Source organism: Homarus americanus, unplaced genomic scaffold (genome assembly GCF_018991925.1).
Source record: "Homarus americanus isolate GMGI-L3 unplaced genomic scaffold, GMGI_Hamer_2.0 scaffold39675, whole genome shotgun sequence".
NCBI classification, from domain to species: Eukaryota; Metazoa; Arthropoda; class Malacostraca; order Decapoda; family Nephropidae; genus Homarus; species Homarus americanus.
Window position 1 is genome coordinate 17,237,448 of NW_024736071.1, and position 19,253 is coordinate 17,256,700.

General features: G+C 40.2%; 1 protein-coding gene across 1 annotated transcript in view; it reads left to right on the forward strand.

Moving 5' to 3' along the window:
- The window catches only part of LOC121871843 (mucin-5AC-like), a 30,932-nt gene extending 12,581 nt beyond the window's left edge, over positions 1 to 18,351 (forward strand). The window contains exons 3-9 of the mRNA XM_042374383.1: positions 428 to 545; positions 1,334 to 1,493; positions 4,218 to 5,762; positions 6,228 to 6,364; positions 6,767 to 6,880; positions 12,992 to 13,176; positions 13,508 to 18,351. Coding sequence (XP_042230317.1) covers positions 428 to 545; positions 1,334 to 1,493; positions 4,218 to 5,762; positions 6,228 to 6,364; positions 6,767 to 6,880; positions 12,992 to 13,176; positions 13,508 to 16,315 — 5,067 coding nt within the window. The 3' untranslated portion in view covers positions 16,316 to 18,351. The remainder of the gene's footprint in view (positions 1 to 427; positions 546 to 1,333; positions 1,494 to 4,217; positions 5,763 to 6,227; positions 6,365 to 6,766; positions 6,881 to 12,991; positions 13,177 to 13,507) is intronic.
- Positions 18,352 to 19,253: the final 902 nt, after the last annotated feature.

Here is a 19,253-nt window from a genome sequence, read left to right on the forward strand (position 1 = left end):
TTTCTCCCTGTATCTCTATCTCTACCTGTCTACCTCTACTTGTCTACCTCTCTCCTTTTCTCCCTGTATCTCTATCTCTACCTGTCTACCTCTACTTATCTACTTCTACTTATCTACTTCTCTACCTGCTTACCCGTATCTCTATCTTTACCTGTCTACCTCTGTTTGTCTACCTGTCTTACTGTACCGTACTTCTCTCCCGTTCTCTACCTCGTTACCTTTCCCCATTCTCCCTCTCTCTCTCTCTCTTCCTCATTACCTGTGAGTGCTGGCCTTGGAGGATGATTATGTAGTTGGTGAGTGAGTGGGTGTTTGTGGTGCATGGTGAGTGAATGATGAGTAAGTCACGAGTGAATGATGAGTAAATCTTGAGTGAATGATGAATAAATAGTTGACTCAGTCACCCACCATTCACTCCCTCCTTCAGGATCACGGCGAGGTACCACTAACCGACTTCTCCTGTATCGGGAAGATCATCGGCGGTTACTATGCCGACGTCTTCACCGAGTGTCAGATGTTCCATGTGTGTACGATCAACGAGAAAGGTAACAAGACCTACTGTAGCTAACATGTTTCCTAACCTAACCTAACCAAACCTCACCTAACCTACTGTAGCTAACATGTTTCTTAACCTAACCTCACCTCACTTAAGCTACATACAGTAGCTAACATGTTTCTTAACTTACCTCACCTCACTTATACAACAGTAGCTAACATGTTTCCTCACCTAACCTAACCTAACCTACTGTAGCTAACATGTTTCTTAACCTAACCTCACCTCACTTAAGCTACATACAGTAGCTAACATGTTTCTTAACCTTACCTCACCTCACTTATACTACAGTAGCTAACATGTTTCCTCACCTAACCTAACCTAATCTACTGTAGCTAACATGTTTTCGAAGTTCGTAAACCTAACCTAACTATAGCTAACATGTATTCTAAGTTCATAAACAGGGAAGGAATTAGATATGCGTCTTTATCATGGGTAATTTTTAACCACTTCGAGTCTATAAGATGATGTTTTTCAGTCAGTTTTTATGGTGACATTTTCAAAGGGTGCAAACTTAGTTTTGTCCAGGCGTGTTTAAGAAACTGAGTTGAGATGGATGAGTAAGGTTTGGGATTTTTTTTTTTTTTTTTTAGATGGCTATGGTAAAGAGAAATATTATGAACAATATAAGCATAGGTTAGGTTTAGTTTGCAGTAGGTTAGGTTAAGTTAAGTTTAGTTTACGTTAGGTCAGGTCCTAAACACCCTGGCCCAAAAATCAAACGTCCCGTGGCCCAAACGTCCTAGAACAGTCAGACTCAATATCCATTTTTTTTCGCAGGTAAAATCCACGACTACACTTTCCGATGCTTAGCGGGCACTGTGTTCGATCAAGAAACTCGAGTGTGTGAGCGTTCTGGCGAGGTGAACTGCAGCCAATCAGAATCCTTCTTTCACCTCAACAATGATCTCTATGGTCCAGGCATCATCCCTCCCACTGCGTGAGTACAGTACAGTATCATCACAACAAATTGAAGGAAACAGTTATTTTATTTAGGTTTATATGAGGCAATAATTATTCAGTGCCGTTAAATATTAGTCAATAATAATTCCATATAATATTTTTTACATATTTTGTAGTTAATATAGTTGTACAATCAACTACTACTTAAAACCTGATGGTCGTCTCTCCTGAACCACGAACCCCTGAGAGATTCATCAGACTCGTGAACCCGAAGCAGTAGACTGATACATTATTCTGTCGATAAATGCTTCCTGTTCATGAGTCTGAATCTCTCGGGGGGTGGGGGGGTGGTCATGGTTCAGTGGGAGAGGTGATCGAAGGAGTTTATTAGTTGATTGTACAATACTGAGATCCTAATGATAGTAATTCCAATTTTAAGGATTAACGTGGCACCTTTGACAATGATACTCTGTGTATTTGTATGACGCACCTTCCAACACCACTGTCATGCTTTCATTTACTGTACTGTTTTTCTTTCCTGCATATAAATTTTGATAATCGATATAATATATCAGATGCAAATATCACAGTTTATTTCCAGTTCTGTGTAAAGTTTTGAAGTGGATGAAGAACACAATTATAACACTGCGCACTACACCAGTTGTGGGACAGAATGGACAGTTTTTCAGTTGGTGGTGACAGACGAAGACCAATAAATGACATCTTGCGATATGATTTATTGACAGTTGTATAACAAACTGACAAATACAGCAACAAATAACGTAAATTAATTGTAGGTGACACATACTTTAAGCTGGGGCATTCACTGTGTTTAGTAATGTCACCTACGTCATTTGTTGGTGTATTTGTTAGTTAATATTTTACAACTGTCAATAAAACATATCGCAAGATGTCATTTATTGGTCTTCGTCCGTCACCACCAACTGAAAAACTGTCCATTCTGTCCCACAACTGGTGTAGTGCGCAGTGTGTTATAATTGTTGTACTTGCAGTACAGTGTTATCATAATACTGTCGATTAGTTTAGTACTAATATCGTATAACCTTTATTTAATGGACTATATGAGGAAGAAAATCAATTTTATCAAGGCTCCATTAGATGTGAAACCTCCATTTAATGAACTCTATAGAGATGAAAATACATTATATCGAGGGGCCATTAGATGTGAAACCTCCATTTAACGGACTATATGGAGATGAAAATCCGTTATATCTAGGAGCCATTAAATGCGAATCCCCCTTCCCCCATCTAACTGATTATATAGGAGAGAAAAGTCCGTTATATGGTAGTTTCACTGTAGTTTCAATGGCAACCTTATTATTATCATTTTTTTGGGAGGGGGGGGGGGGTTGCTTGGGGGGTAGGGGCGTGAGATAGTACCAGTCACTGATATTGTAAGAAGAGGTCTTGTGATAGTTGTGTTGGACCAATGTTTATTCCATCTTGTGGCCAATTACTTACGAACTACAATATAGTATCGTTAATGATAAGAAAATTAACCATTCAAGTAGTACACATAATCCCTACCCCTTGAGAAAAAGCTCTTGTATCGACCTTTACTGTACCTATTCTTGCTTCTTACAATTCACTTTCACAATATTGGTGTGTGTCTTGAGTTGGTCTTCACAAGTGCAGTAGTTTTGCTTCTGCTTTTACAGTCATAAATCACAGCTCTAGGATTGTTTGTTTGTTTTTTCGTCTAACAGTTTTTGTCTATAATGGTTTCTTATTACACTGGTGGTGGATAGCTGAGGGTTAGTAAGATCAGTGTTTTCTATACATTTTATACCTATTTAAGAGTTTTATTGTCACTTGTCACAAACACTCATTATAATGTTAAAAGGACTTGAGGTCATTAGATTGTACAGTCAGTCAAAAATTTATCTATACTGTATGTGCAAAATTGTGTTGAAAAAAATATGCCACAACAGACCCCAACCGAGACAACAGGAGTCGCAGTGTTCATTCTGAAAAATCATCGATCACCCCCCAAGTAGAGATAGATTTTTGAGTGACTGTACAGTACATGCTGTAAATATCTTATATTGAAATATACTCAGAAACATGAATAGAATGTATTGGAGAATTTTCACTAGACAAATCATTATTTTGTCATTGGGAAGTCAATTATGTATAAAAAAATAGTTTTTGTGAGCTTGAAAGTTTGTTTTGAGAATTTTTAATGTTTGCAAGACTTTTACTTAATACTCATGATATTGAGGAGGCGATTATTTTACGATACAGAGTAAATGAAAGTACTGTTTATAGTTTTATGATTTGCATGCTTTTTGGGTAGAGTTCTGTATAGTCAACTAATATAGTCCTCCGGTCACCTCTCCCCCTGAACCACGAACCCCTGAGAGATTCAGACACGTGAACCCGAAACACAGTAGACCAATACATTATTCTGTCTATAAATCCTTTGGGTTCATGAGTCTGAATCTCTCGTGGGTTCGTGAATTAGGGAGAGGGATGAGCGGAGGACTTTATTAGTTGACTCTTTTATTAACGCCGTTAAGTTAAGAGTTATTTTGTCTTCTAAATATATCAAAATAAAGTTAGGAAGTCAGAGCAGTCCACCACTAGCTATCATATCTCCTATTTAACATGTTAGTTATTTTGATGCTAATACTTGCTTGTACTCTAGTATTTTCCTTTTATAACTTCGCTCTGGGGTCACCCTGGGTTCACCCCCACCCCCTATGTCTCCACCTAGCCTTGTTTCCTCCTTCACCCCCAGAGACTCGGAGGGCACCCCCAGCGCCGCTAAAGTGCAGGTTCTGGACCCCACTGTCGCCCTCATGGGGGCTTCTGACCCTCCCACTGTCCCTCCTGCCACTTCGGAAGTTACTACACCATCCCCTCCTCCTGCTGCTCCTTCTCAACCCCAGCCTCAGCCCACCAGCTCCCCACCACCTCCTGTGATCCCTCCAGGAGTCACTGCCTCCACTACTCGTATGTCCACTTCAACTTCCTCCTCCGTTACATCTGCCTACTCCTTTCCACCCTTGCCCTTCACTGTCAGCAGAACATCCACTTCTGTGTCCGCTTCCTCACATGTCCGCATCCAGACGCCCCTTGCGCAGATCTCCCTTCAGCAGGGTGTGGACCACTCTGTCCTGCCTGCCCCCCACCTCCGGCCCTCCTTGCTCCGCCTGGCAGCTGAAGCTCAGAATGCAGCACAGGCAGCAAAGATACTTGAGGATCACAACCCCACCGCGTCCCCCACAGTCACCGCTCAGACACCTGCTAACTTCGAGGATGTCCCCAGACTTTCTGTATTACATCTTGATACTACTACTACTTCCGGTGCTGGGACAAGTCATAACCATGGTGGGTCTTCTCTTATTAGACAAAAAAGACAATTGACACCTCGAAGTCAAAACAACTTTTCCCCTTTTATAACCCAGGAAGATGCAACTCCGCTTACTGCCACTGCTTCCACTTCTTCCTCCCAACGACAAAATATTCGAGACCGTACATTAACTTCCACAGACAATACCCGTAGAACTGTTTCCTCTAGAGGTCGAGTAAGATTTAGGCAACCAGATTCCATTGTTCAGCCTCATAGAAGAAATCCAGTGAGAGGAGGTAGCCCATCAAGAGTTAGACAACCTAGTCAGGTAAGAGTTAGACAGAGGGTTAGCTCTGTACAAGCTAGGCAAGATGACGACAGTCTGTTTCGTGTAAGACAGGCGTTCGTACCTGCTGTGAGTGCACCAAGAATCACTCCAGTACCCAGTGTTCGTGTTCATGAGTTAGTGAGTGGTAGTCAACAGAGACATCCAGTATTAGAGAGGCAGAGTAACCCATCAGTAGGATCCAGGCAGCGAGATAGAGTTCGTGTTTCAAGACCAAGGCCAACTAACCTTGGTCAAGTGACGAGACACAGGCCAATGGTTTTTCAGACTTTTACACAAGACTCCTCTACTGATAGTCTTGCCCACCACAATACTTTCATACAAGACACTGTTTCAGAGACTCCTCCTTCGCAGTTAGCTGACCCTCCTGTTACTCCAATACCCCCCACATTCTTGACAGCCGAATTCCCCCCTGACAGCCACATCAGTGTCTTTGACGGGGATCAGGCAACAGCTAGGACGACGGACTCCACCTCCACCAGTACTGCCGACTTCACTATCACAACAACAACAACACCATCACCACCGTTCGTGTTCCCAGAGACTAGCTTCTCCTGTCTAGACAAGATTCCAGGTGGATTATATGCTGATGTTGAGGCAGAATGCGCCGTCTTTCATATCTGTTCAGTGGAACCAGACTCAAGGTAAGTGCAATATAGTACTGTACAGGATATTCTATTGTATAACATGGTATATGTTTTAGTAATCAAGGGGTTTCATTACTTTATATTGTGCTATACTATTTAAATATTCAGGATATTCTACTATATATTTAACAGGATACTGTATTTAGTATGGTACCGGTACTCAAGGGTTTCATGACTTAAAACACTCACTATACAGTACTAAATACTCAAGACATTTATTCAGTTTATATTATGATGTTTATTTTAGTACTCAAGGGGTTTCAATACGTTTATACACACATTATACTACGAAGTACTTTCTTTATATTACACCCTTGAATTATATATCTAATACAGATACTAAACAGGTCGTTAAATGTAAGATGAATTTATTAAAATATGAAATAAACTTGTGAAATTTACAAAGGTCAGATGAGCTTTTAGTATAAAGAATTGTCTCTGATATCCTGTTTTGTTTTCTAGCGCAAAGGATAACAAGTTTGTGTGTGGTTCAGGAACTTTGTTTGACCAGAAGAGCCGCACATGCCAGACTGCTGCTCTGGTTGATTGTGCATCAGCTGCTTCCTTCTACTACCTCAACGACCCTCTTAAGGGACCAGGTACAACCCCCGTATCATTACATGTTAGGGAAAATCTTGGACAGAAATAAATTTTATTGTTTCCCCCAAATTATGGATTTTAAATAATTTTGAGAGTAAACCCCTCTCATCAACCATTACTGCAGCAGTTCACTATCAATGAGGTCAACTTGCATATACAGTATCTATATTTGTACAGTACCTGTACTGTACTTGTTTCTGGTACTTTATCTAACTTAATGTTTATGGCTCCTGGTACTGAACATACTTTGGACTTGAGGCCTTGTACTTGTACTACTAAATGCAATACTTTATTCAACTTGCTTTTTATGGCTCCCGGTACAGTATATACTTCAAAAACATTTTGAGTTCTTATACTACAAAATATTTTCATCTGAACTGTTTTATCCTTTTTTCTTGCAGTCTATTTAGAACTTGAAACCCAACATCCTGAACAGCGGTTTGATTTTCCTCGTATCCTTAAACATTCCTCCTCCCCCTCTTCCATCTCCTCTCAACGTGGCCGTCGCAGTGCAGGTAAACAAAGAGTCTCATGCGTTGCTTGATGAACGACAACAACAAGACAGACACCTTGACATAGCCTTTGAGTCTCATGTGTTGCTTGATGAATACAACAAGACAGACACCTTGACATAGCCTTTGAGTCTCATGTGTTGCTTCATGAACTACAACAAGACAGACACCTTGACGTAGCCTTTGAGTCTCATGTGTTGCTTCATGAACTACAACAAGACAGACACCTTGACGTAGCCTTTGAGTCTCATGTGTTGCTTGATGAACTACAACAAGACAGACACCTTGACATAGCCTTTGAGTCTCATGTGTTGCTTCATGAACTACAACAAGACAGACACCTTGACATAGCCTTTGAGTCTCATGTGTTGCTTGATGAACTACAACAAGACAGACACCTTGACATAGCCTTTGAGTCTCATGTGTTGCTTGATGAACTACAACAAGACAAACACCTTGACATAGCCTTTGAGTCTCTGTTGAGAACTCTGACATGTTGTTGCTTGATGAACTACAACAAGACAGACACCTTGACATAGCCTTTGAGTCTCATGTGTTGCTTCATGAACTACAACAAGACAGACACCTTGACATAGCCTTTGAGTCTCATGTGTTGCTTCATGAACTACAACAAGACAGACACCTTGACATAGCCTTTGAGTCTCATGTGTTGCTTCATGAACTACAACAAGACAGACACCTTGACATAGCCTTTGAGTCTCATGTGTTGCTTCATGAACTACAACAAGACAGACACCTTGACATAGCCTTTGAGTCTCATGTGTTGCTTGATGAACTACAACAAGACAAACACCTTGACATAGCCTTTGAGTCTCATGTGTTGCTTCATGAACTACAACAAGACAGACACCTTGACATAGCCTTTGAGTCTCATGTGTTGCTTGATGAACTACAACAAGACAGACACCTTGACATAGCCTTTGAGTCTCATGTGTTGCTTGATGAACTACAACAAGACAGACACCTTGACATAGCCTTTGAGTCTCATGTGTTGCTTGATGAACTACAACAAGACAAACACCTTGACATAGCCTTTGAGTCTCATGTGTTGCTTCATGAACTACAACAAGACAGACACCTTGACATAGCCTTTGAGTCTCATGTGTTGCTTGATGAACTACAACAAAACAGACACCTTGACATAGCCTTTGAGTCTCATGTGTTGCTTCATGAACTACAACAAGACAGACACCTTGACATAGCCTTTGAGTCTCATGTGTTGCTTGATGAACTACAACAAGACAGACACCTTGACACATAGCCTTTGGAAGGTCTCATGTGTGTTTGCTTGATGAACTATAACAAGACAGACACCTTGACATAGCCTTTGAGTCTCATGTATTTAGCGATGAACCAACAACCAGACAAACACCTTGACACTTAGCCTTTGAGTCTCATGCGTTTGTGATGAACTACAACCGAACCAGACACGGCGCCTTTGAGTCTCATGGCATTTTGCTTGATGAACTACAACTTAACCGAATAAGCACCTTGACATAGCCTTTGAGTCTCATGCATTTGCTTGATGAACTACAACAAAGACAGACACCTTGACGCCTTCAGGTCTCATGTGTTGTGATGAACTATAACAAGACAGACACCAGCCTCCTTTGGAGTCTCATGTGTTGGCTATGAACTACAACAGACAGACACCTTGACATAGCCTTTGAGTCTCATGTGTTGCTTCATGAACTACAACAAGACAGACACCTTGACGTAGCCTTTGAGTCTCATGTGTTGCTTCATGAACTACAATAAGACAGACACCTTGACATAGCCTTTGAGTCTCATGTGTTGCTTCATGAACTACAACAAGACAGACACCTTGACATAGCCTTTGAGTCTCATGTGTTGCTTCATGAACTACAACAAGACAGACACCTTGACGTAGCCTTTGAGTCTCATGTGTTGCTTGATGAACTACAACAAGACAGACACATTGACATAGCCTTTGAGTCTCATGTGTTGCTTCATGAACTACAACAAGACAGACACCTTGACATAGCCTTTGAGTCTCATGTGTTGCTTCATGAACTACAACAAGACAGACACCTTGACATAGCCTTTGAGTCTCATGTGTTGCTTCATGAACTATAACAAGACAGACACCTTGACATAGCCTTTGAGTCTCATGTGTTGCTTCATGAACTACAACAAGACAGACACCTTGACATAGCCTTTGAGTCTCATGTGTTGCTTCATGAACTACAACAAGACAAACACCTTGACATTGCCTTTGAGTCTCATGTGTTGCTTCATGAACTACAACAAGACAGACACCTTGACATTGCCTTTGAGTCTCATGTGTTGCTTGATGAACTACAACAAGACAGACACCTTGACGTAGCCTTCGAGTCTCTTGTGTTGCTTGATGAACTACAACAAGACAGACACCTTGACATAGCCTTTGAGTCTCATTCATTGCTTGATGAACTACAACAAGACAAACACCTTGACATAGCCTTTGAGTCTCATGTGTTGCTTCATGAACTACAACAAGACAGACACCTTGACATAGCCTTTGAGTCTCATGCATTGCTTGATGAACTACAACAAGACAGACACCTTGACCTGTAGCTGAGTTACATGTTTGCTTGATGAACTACAGCAACAAGGCAGACACCTTGACTAGCCTTTGAGTCTCATGTGTTGCTTGATGAACTACAAGACACATCAGCCTGTACTGAGTCTCATGTTTCTTCTACATGAACTACAACAAGACAAACACCTTGACATAGCCTTTGAGTCTCTGCGTTTGTGATGAACTACAACCGAACAGACACCTTGACATAGCCTTTGAGTCATGTGTTTGCTTGATGAACTTCCCCAACAATGAGCCAGACACCTTGACATAACCTTTGGAGTCTCATGCGTTGTGATGAACTACAACAGACAGACACCTTGACATAGCCTTTGGAGGTCTCGTTGCTTGATGAACTACAACAAGACAGACACCTTGACATAGCCTTTGAGTCTCATGCGTTGCTTGATGAACTACAACAAGACAGACACCTTGACGTAGCCTTTGAGTCTCATGCGTTGCTTGATGAACTACAACAAGACAAACACCTTGACATAGCCTTTGAGTCTCATGCGTTGCTTGATGAACTACAACAAGACAGACACCTTGACATAGCCTTTGAGTCTCATGCGTTGCTTGATGAACTACAACAAGACAGACACCTTGACGTAGCCTTTGAGTCTCATGTGTTGCTTGATGAACTACAACAAGACAAACACCTTGACATAGCCTTTGAGTCTCATGCGTTGCTTGATGAACTACAACAAGACAGACACCTTGACATAGCCTTTGAGTCTCATGCGTTGCTTGATGAACTACAACAAGACAGACACCTTGAGGAAGCCTTTGGAGTCTCATGTATGTTTCCATGAACTACAACAAGACAAAACACCTTGACATAGCCTTTGAGTCTCATGTGTTGCTTCATGAACTACAACAAGACAGACACCTTGACATAGCCTTTGAGTCTCATGTGTTGCTTGATGAACTACAACAAGACAGACACCTTGACATAGCCTTTGAGTCTCATGTGTTGCTTGATGAACTACAACAAGACAAACACCTTGACATAGCCTTTGAGTCTCATGTGTTGCTTCATGAACTACAACAAGACAGACACCTTGACATAGCCTTTGAGTCTCATGTGTTGCTTGATGAACTACAACAAAACAGACACCTTGACATAGCCTTTGAGTCTCATGTGTTGCTTCATGAACTACAACAAGACAGACACCTTGACATAGCCTTTGAGTCTCATGTGTTGCTTGATGAACTACAACAAGACAGACACCTTGACATAGCCTTTGAGTCTCATGTGTTGCTTGGATGAACTAGCAACAACAAGACAAACACCTTGACATAGCCTTTGAGTCTCATGCTTGCTTGATGAACTACAACAAGACAGACACCTTGACATAGCCTTGAGTCTCATGTGTTGCTTGATGAACTACAACAAGACAGACACCTTGACATAGCCTTTGAGTCTCATGTGTTGCTTCATGAACTACAACAAGACAGACACCTTGACATAGCCTTTGAGTCTCATGTGTTGCTTCATGAACTACAACAAGACAGACACCTTGACATAGCCTTTGAGTCTCATGTGTTGCTTCATGAACTACAACAAGACAAACACCTTGACATTGCCTTTGAGTCTCATGTGTTGCTTCATGAACTACAACAAGACAGACACCTTGACATTGCCTTTGAGTCTCATGTGTTGCTTGATGAACTACAACAAGACAGACACCTTGACGTAGCCTTCGAGTCTCTTGTGTTGCTTGATGAACTACAACAAGACAGACACCTTGACATAGCCTTTGAGTCTCATGTGTTGCTTGATGAACTACAACAAGACAAACACCTTGACATAGCCTTTGAGTCTCATGTGTTGCTTCATGAACTACAACAAGACAGACACCTTGACATAGCCTTTGAGTCTCATGCATTGCTTGATGAACTACAACAAGACAGACACCTTGACATAGCCTTTGAGTCTCATGTGTTGCTTGATGAACTACAACAAAGACACCTTGACATAGCCTTTGAGTCTCATGTGTTGCTTATGAATCACAAGACAGACACCATAGCCTTTGAGTCTCATGTGTTGCTTGATGAACTACAACAAGACAGACACCTTGACATAGCCTTTGAGTCTCATGTGTTGCTTCATGAACTACAACAAGACAGACACCTTGACTATAGCCTTTGAGTCTCATGTGTTGCTTGATGAACTACAACAAGACAGACACCTTGACATAGCCTTTGAGTCTCATGTGTTGCTTCATGAACTACAACAAGACAGACACCTTGACATAGCCTTTGAGTCTCATGTGTTGCTTGATGAACTACAACAAGACAGACACCTTGACATAGCCTTTGAGTCTCATGTGTTGCTTGATGAACTACAACAAGACAGACACCTTGACATAGCCTTTGAGTCTCATGTGTTGCTTCATGAACTACAACAAGACAGACACCTTGACATAGCCTTTGAGTCTCATGTGTTGCTTGATGAACTACAACAAGACAGACACCTTGACATAGCCTTTGAGTCTCATGTGTTGCTTGATGAACTACAACAAGACAGACACCTTGACATAGCCTTTGAGTCTCATGTGTTTTGATGAACTACAACAAGACAGACACCTTGACATAGCCTTTGAGTCTCATGTGTTGCTTCATGAACTACAACAAGACAGACACCTTGACATAGCCTTTGAGTCTCATGTGTTGCTTGATGAACTACAACAAGACAGACACCTTGACATATGAGTCTCTTGATTGACCTTGTAGCCTCATGTGTTGCTTGATGAACTACAACAAGACAGACACCTTGACGTAGCCTTTGAGTCTCATGCGTTGCTTGATGAACTACAACAAGACCTTGAAAGCCTTTGAGTCTCCTTGATGAACTACAACAAGACAACACCATAGCCTTTGAGTCTCATGCGTTGCTTGATGAACTACAACAAGACAGACACCTTGACATAGCCTTTGAGTCTCATGCGTTGCTTGATGAACTACAACAAGACAGACACCTTGACGTAGCCTTTGAGTCTCATGTGTTGCTTGATGAACTACAACAAGACAAACACCTTGACATAGCCTTTGAGTCTCATGCGTTGCTTGATGAACTACAACAAGACAGACACCTTGACATAGCCTTTGAGTCTCATGCGTTGCTTGATGAACTACAACAAGACAGACACCTTGACGTAGCCTTTGAGTCTCATGTGTTGCTTGATGAACTACAACAAGACAAACACCTTGACATAGCCTTTGAGTCTCATGTGTTGCTTGATGAACTACAACAAGACAGACACCTTGACATAGCCTTTGAGTCTCATGTGTTGCTTGATGAACTACAACAAGATAAACACCTTGACATAGCCTTTGAGTCTCATGTTGTTGTGCTACTGAATGTATTATTGATATGGATTATTTTTAGCCGTATTGTATACTTACCCAATTACCCATTATCATTGGTATTGTACTATTATCCAATAAATTTTACTGAGTTTGTATTATTACTGATATTTTTATTGATCTGCAAAATTGCCACTGTACAGATCGCAGAGTTGACCTGTGTAGCAGCAGTCTCCCGCACAAACCACAGGTTATTTCGGAAACTAAATGCAGAGAATTTGTTGTGTGTAAGCTTCAGGCTAATGGCACATTTAAGGAAATGCGTAAGCTTTGCAAGAAAGACTACCTCTTTTCCCCGATCCGACACAAATGTTATCACGCCAACAAAGTGAGTGTATCGTTATTTTTTATTGAGCCTTATTATTTGATACAATAAGTGTTTATATATAATAATAATATAATAATAATACTTAATAATAATAATGATGATAATATTTATTCAATAAAGTTGTCATACAGATTTACAATTAGATAAGCATGATTATAAACTATGCCGGCAAACAGTTCAACATGAATATAAACAGTGCAGGTAGGCCGTGGGACTGTGGGAGTATACAGTTTCCTGTGTGAAGAGACAGTGTTGCAGGTTATGCAGCCTAACTTAACTTAACCTACCTTAACCTAAATTTATAATTAATATATTTTATTATCTATCACAGGTACATTGTGACAAGGAGACAAAGATGGCAAGTAATAGCTTGAAAGCTTTGAATTCACTAGGAGGCCGATGGAAAAGACGCGCTGCCTCTCTCCTACGCTCTCGTAGGTTCCGCCGTGCAGCCCTGCCACCCTTAGCCAACTTGGTGATGACACCAGGGGTTGAAGATGCCCGTGTACGTCGTGCCCTCTACAGTCTCGCTGCACTTCAACAATGGACCTTAGAAAATGCCAAACACTCCACTTTTATTGAAGTTTATGCCTTGCAGACTGATGGTGATGGGAAAGTTGATCATTATCCAAAGAAAGTTTATGTTGATAGTACGGTTCTTCTAACTAGTCCCGGGGCAGTACAGAGGTACGGGTATATCCATCGTAAGAGGAGAGATGTTGCCAATATCACTGTAGCAGAACAAGTACTCACTGGGAATACAACGAAAGTTGAAGATACACTAGCTCCAACTGCTGTCTTAACATCATCCGGAAATACAGAAAAAGAGACTAATGTTGAACAAACTGATATTGTCATTAACACAACAACATCTGTAGGTTCTCTGACTCTGCCAACTATTGCTACTACAACTATTAGCTCAAGACCTACAGCCCTTCCAACGGTAACGGTTACAAAACGCAAAGACACACCATCAGTTGTTTTTGTCAGTTCATTTAACCCTGCAATACCCACAGCTTTTCCAACTTTTACGCCCACAACATTATCAACTTTTGTTCCCACAACTTTCATACCCAGGACCTTATCCACTTTCACTATATCTCCAGTACACACCTCAGTGAAGATTCCCACCGACACTGCAACACGGGTTACCGTGACTGTTACAACTACAAAAACGATTGTACCAACGTCTATAAGCAATATGCATACAGAAATTTCACCTACAGGTACAGCTGGTACACATTCTTCTGTATCCTTAACTACAGCTTTTCCTACTCCATCTTCTACAACGAGAAAGGTTAATTCTGTAGATGAAGTTACTTCACCACCAGCACCATCAGCAGTAGGCACAACTCTCCCAAATACAAACTTAGAGACCACTACATCTGGGACACAACCAACTTCTGAGTCTGACCCCATATCACCCATGGAATCTCCACCAACTCCACCATCTGTTAGAGAAAGTGATACTACAGTACAAAATTTAATTTATACGAGCTCAACGACCACGTCAACGAGTCTAGAAGTTGGAGAATCTCCAGTTAGTTCTCCAACAACTCCTCCGGCCATTGACACAACTACTGGAATTATTAAGGTAACAGAATCTACCACTTCAGAATCCACCTCTACAACTGAAGGTGGTCAATCATCTTCAACAGTGAGCACAACCACCGCTGCAGTCACCCCATCTACAGCTAATGGAACGGATGACCAAAATGAAAATACTACAGTTTCCAATAATATCACCATAACTTCTACTACTGAAAGCCTTTTTTCAGAAGATGTTCAAACAGCAGGGAGTGTAAATGTGTCGACAACTGAGGCACCAAAGGACACCACTGTGTCCGATAATTCCACAACAACAGCAGCATCACCATCTGCCACCTTCGATAGGGAGAACTTACCTGAAACAAATTTCACTTGTAAAGACAAGAAACTGGAACAATTTTATCCTGATCCCGAGGCCAATTGTCAAGTATTCCACTACTGTTCACCAGGATTCAACAAAAAGCAAGTTCTTGATCTTAAATTCCTCTGCACTGGGGCCACTATGTTTGATATCAATACTCAAAAGTGTGAGGACATGGAAAAAGTTACTTGTAGTTTCGACACATCAAGATCTCATAACATCACAACTTCAACTACGGTCTCTCCTGTGACAAACACTATGACACCGAATGTTACTAAAACTACTACTACTTCTACAACTACTTCTTCTACTACTTCTACTATTACTCCTGAATCCGAAACAACACCAGAGGACAAAACTCTATCATCCAACACAACTACTGAAGCTACAACAACAAAAACATCAAAAAGTACAACAGAAATACCCAAAGTCAATGATACCACAAGTAAACACAACTGGAATGCTACAACTTCGGATCATCATCATCTCCCAGATCCTGAAGTAGCAGCTGAAGATTACAATACTACTACTACTACTACTCCTACACAGATATCGGATACAACTCAACAATCAACTCCAGAAACAACGACTCTAGTAGATGAACTCCAGGTAACAACTATAGTACCTTTATTGGAAACTACAGAAAACTCAAACCCGGAAACTGTCACAGTAACGTATGAGTCCTTATTGAAACACCAGGAAGAAGATGTAGCAACAGATAATGAAGAACTAATTACTACTACAGTTATACCTACAGAAGGATATATAACCGAGACAAATACTCCACAGACAGACACAGTAACTGAACGAGATGCTAGAGAAGAAATATCAACAAGTACTATGGGAGGTTTCGATGAGGCTATTGTCACTGTTACTGAATTCACACTTGAAGACAATAATGACCTTGAAATAAGCACAGAACTTGGTCCCATCTTCGATCCTGAGACTGTAGATGAGGCAGCAGTATTCAACCCTGTAACAGAAGATGTAAATGATATTCCAACAACAGAATTGAATAATGTGGATGTTGGTACAGAAGCTACCACCTTGAGTCCGACTGTTAATATCCCACAGACGTCTACAGACGTATCGGTGTCAACGAATATATCCGCCTTCAGTAATCATTCCGCGTCTAGTGAAACCTCAATGTCCAGTGATGTATCCGTGTCTAGTAATGTGTCTGTGTCTACCAATCATAATGGAACAGAAGCAGAAGCAGTAGCATTGTAAAAGTCCATTAGTAATGGACTAGAAGGGTATTAATGACATGTCTTGATTCATGTCCATATTACTGTAATATTTTTTTGTTTATTTATTCCTGAAAAATATCAGTATAGGGTTATGTGAGAATATGCCTCTTAATCATATATTCCGTGCCAAAAAATATATAGTTGCCTACTTTATAGAATCTTAGGAGCACATATAAAAAAAACATTCCACATGGTAGTAGAAAAAATTTCATCTCTGTGATACACTAATCAAGTAGGTCAACACTATACAGGGGAGGAGAACCATGTACTATACAGTGAAACCTCCATATAATGGACTTTTCTCAATATATTCCGTTAGATGGAGGATTTCATATCTAATGAACCCTCAATATAACGGACTTTCATCCCTATAAATCATAGTTAGATGGAGGTTTCATATCTAACAGACCCTTGATATAACGGAATTTCCTCCCCCATATAGTCCGTTAAATAGAGATTTCATTGTATTCCGTTTTACTAATAATTAATCATAAAACTATGTTATGTGTGCCGGATGTGTAATACTCAGACTTTGTCCTTCACTAATTTTCTGTTCTTGTTCTGTTCACTACAACACTGTATTATTGTTCGTAACCTAAAGTCAACAAGTTGTAAGGTATTTGGAGTGTTGTGTCAAGGTTGTGGGGTTGTATAGTCCAGTATTGTTCAGTAAAGGGAGAGAAAACGGACAAGTGTTGGCGTCCATTCTATTCACTAATACATCATCCTCTTTGAAAATCATAGTTAGATATTTGCAGAAGAATATTTTGAACTAATGGACGGTATACGACTTAGAAAAACGCTCTGTGGCGGAATTCCACAGGGTGATTTTCAGGGATATAATTTTGGTTGTGCAGGGCTTCTGTAAAGTGATGGGGCTCTACCAGATACTCTTGTAGGCAGGTGAAGGGTGCCTTTTGATAGCCCTAAGGAGTGTAGCTATGTATAAACTCTGTCTATACAGTATACGTAATATGCCAAGGGACACAATATCCTTACAAACATACAGAATAATGTATCGGTCTACTGCTTCGGGTTCCCAAGTCAGAATATCTCTGGGGTTCGTGGTTCAGGGGGAGAGGCGAATGGACTTCAGTAGTTGACTGTACAGTGCTAGAAATTTTTTTATAAGGTTATTATTACTGATTGTTTTGAAATATGGACAATGAAAACACTTGTTTAAATTGATAATAATACGGTTGTCAATATTTCAGTAATAATAAAACACTGCAATTAGATTTTAGAGGAAGAAAGAAAAAGTACAGTACATCTATAGTAAAATATAATAGTATGTCATGCATTGAGATAAAGTTTTCTGTTAACCAAAGTGGTAATAGTGGAGCAGACGATTAGCAACCAGAAGGACATTATAGAATTCGTTCATTTATTTGTGTATGGGTTCTTTATCGTTTTGCAACTTGTCTGTGCTTGTGGAGGATAAAGACCACCTCCAAAGAGTTCATCTGTCAACATGGACAAGTTGGCAGGATGTGTAAGTCATCAAAATGCGACAGAGAACTGACTGTGAAGAAGAAATATATGTTTCAGTGCAACAACTGATAAATGTAAAATTACAACATGCCGCTTCAAGAAAGTTGCTTTCATTGGTACCGGATATCAAAGTAAGTTCTTTCTTCATGATATACGGGGGGGGGGGGTCCTTAGGTAGTATAGGTCAGGTTCTGTTAGGTTCTATGCATTGTCGTTTCCATTTCCGTGTTTAGAATCATGCAAAATAGTATTTCAAGAAATTTTGGTACAATTCTATAAAATCCTTCTGGTGCTAACTAATTACCAAAAAATTAATCAACATAATTTTTTTTTCAAGAACTTGACCTTCCTTATAGCTTGTATACTGATGGGACCAGACAGTGTAGTGATATAACTAAATTGAGAATGTGAATTATACATTAGTTTGTGAGTTTTGGCTATGCTGTTAAGAATGTCACTTACTTCAATGTTAGTGCCAGATTTGTATGAAACAGATTTTTGTTTTTAATAAACTACTTAATATTATCTGAAACTGTATTTCATGTGCAATCTTATTCATTAATAACTTTAAGGAATCCATTACATTAATGTTCTAAGGTTCATATATTTTTTCTTTATTTTTTGTATCAATATTTTATGTCCTTTCTCCCAATAATATTATTTTTAGGACCAGAGTCAATATATGATGGTACAGTCAACTACTAGAAAAAATAAGTCCGTTTGCCTCTTCCTCAGCCACGAACCCCCGAGATATTCAGACCCGTGAATCCGAAGCATTTATGTACAGAATCACGATATCGGTTACTGCTTCGGGTTCATGAGTCCGAATCTCTCAGGGGTTCAGGGGGAGAGGCGAATGGGCTTTTTTTTTTTAGTTGATTCTACATCTCTCGCAGTATTGAATATGATTTACACTTTTTTCCCCAATGTAGACTTAATACTGATTAGACGATGAATGAAGTGAATAGTGTTATCACATTTGCTATATCAATATCCGCAAGCAGATACATTCCATACTAGAATAAAAATTGCATTTGCATTATCCAAACACATTGCTTCAGCTTCGTGTAAGACAGCACACCAAGCACTTCCCCCCCACACTTTTATATTAACCACACAATTTGCTTCAGAATTACCTATGATACCGTTGAAACAGTTTCACATACACAAACGTCTCTGTAATTATAATAGAAATACAAAGCCTGTATTAGATGTCTTTCTGTGTTATGTACAACAGGGTTCCCACACACACACACTAGTGGTAAAACAAATAGGTTTTCTTTAATATACAGTATAGTACTGTACTGATGTTTTAGTCAAAGCATAGGTAATGTAACATTATATTCAGTTTCTTGTCAGAGTGGCCTCCTCCCCCCTCCCCCTCCTATCCCTGTTCCCGCCCCCCTCCTGTCCCTGTTCCCATCCCA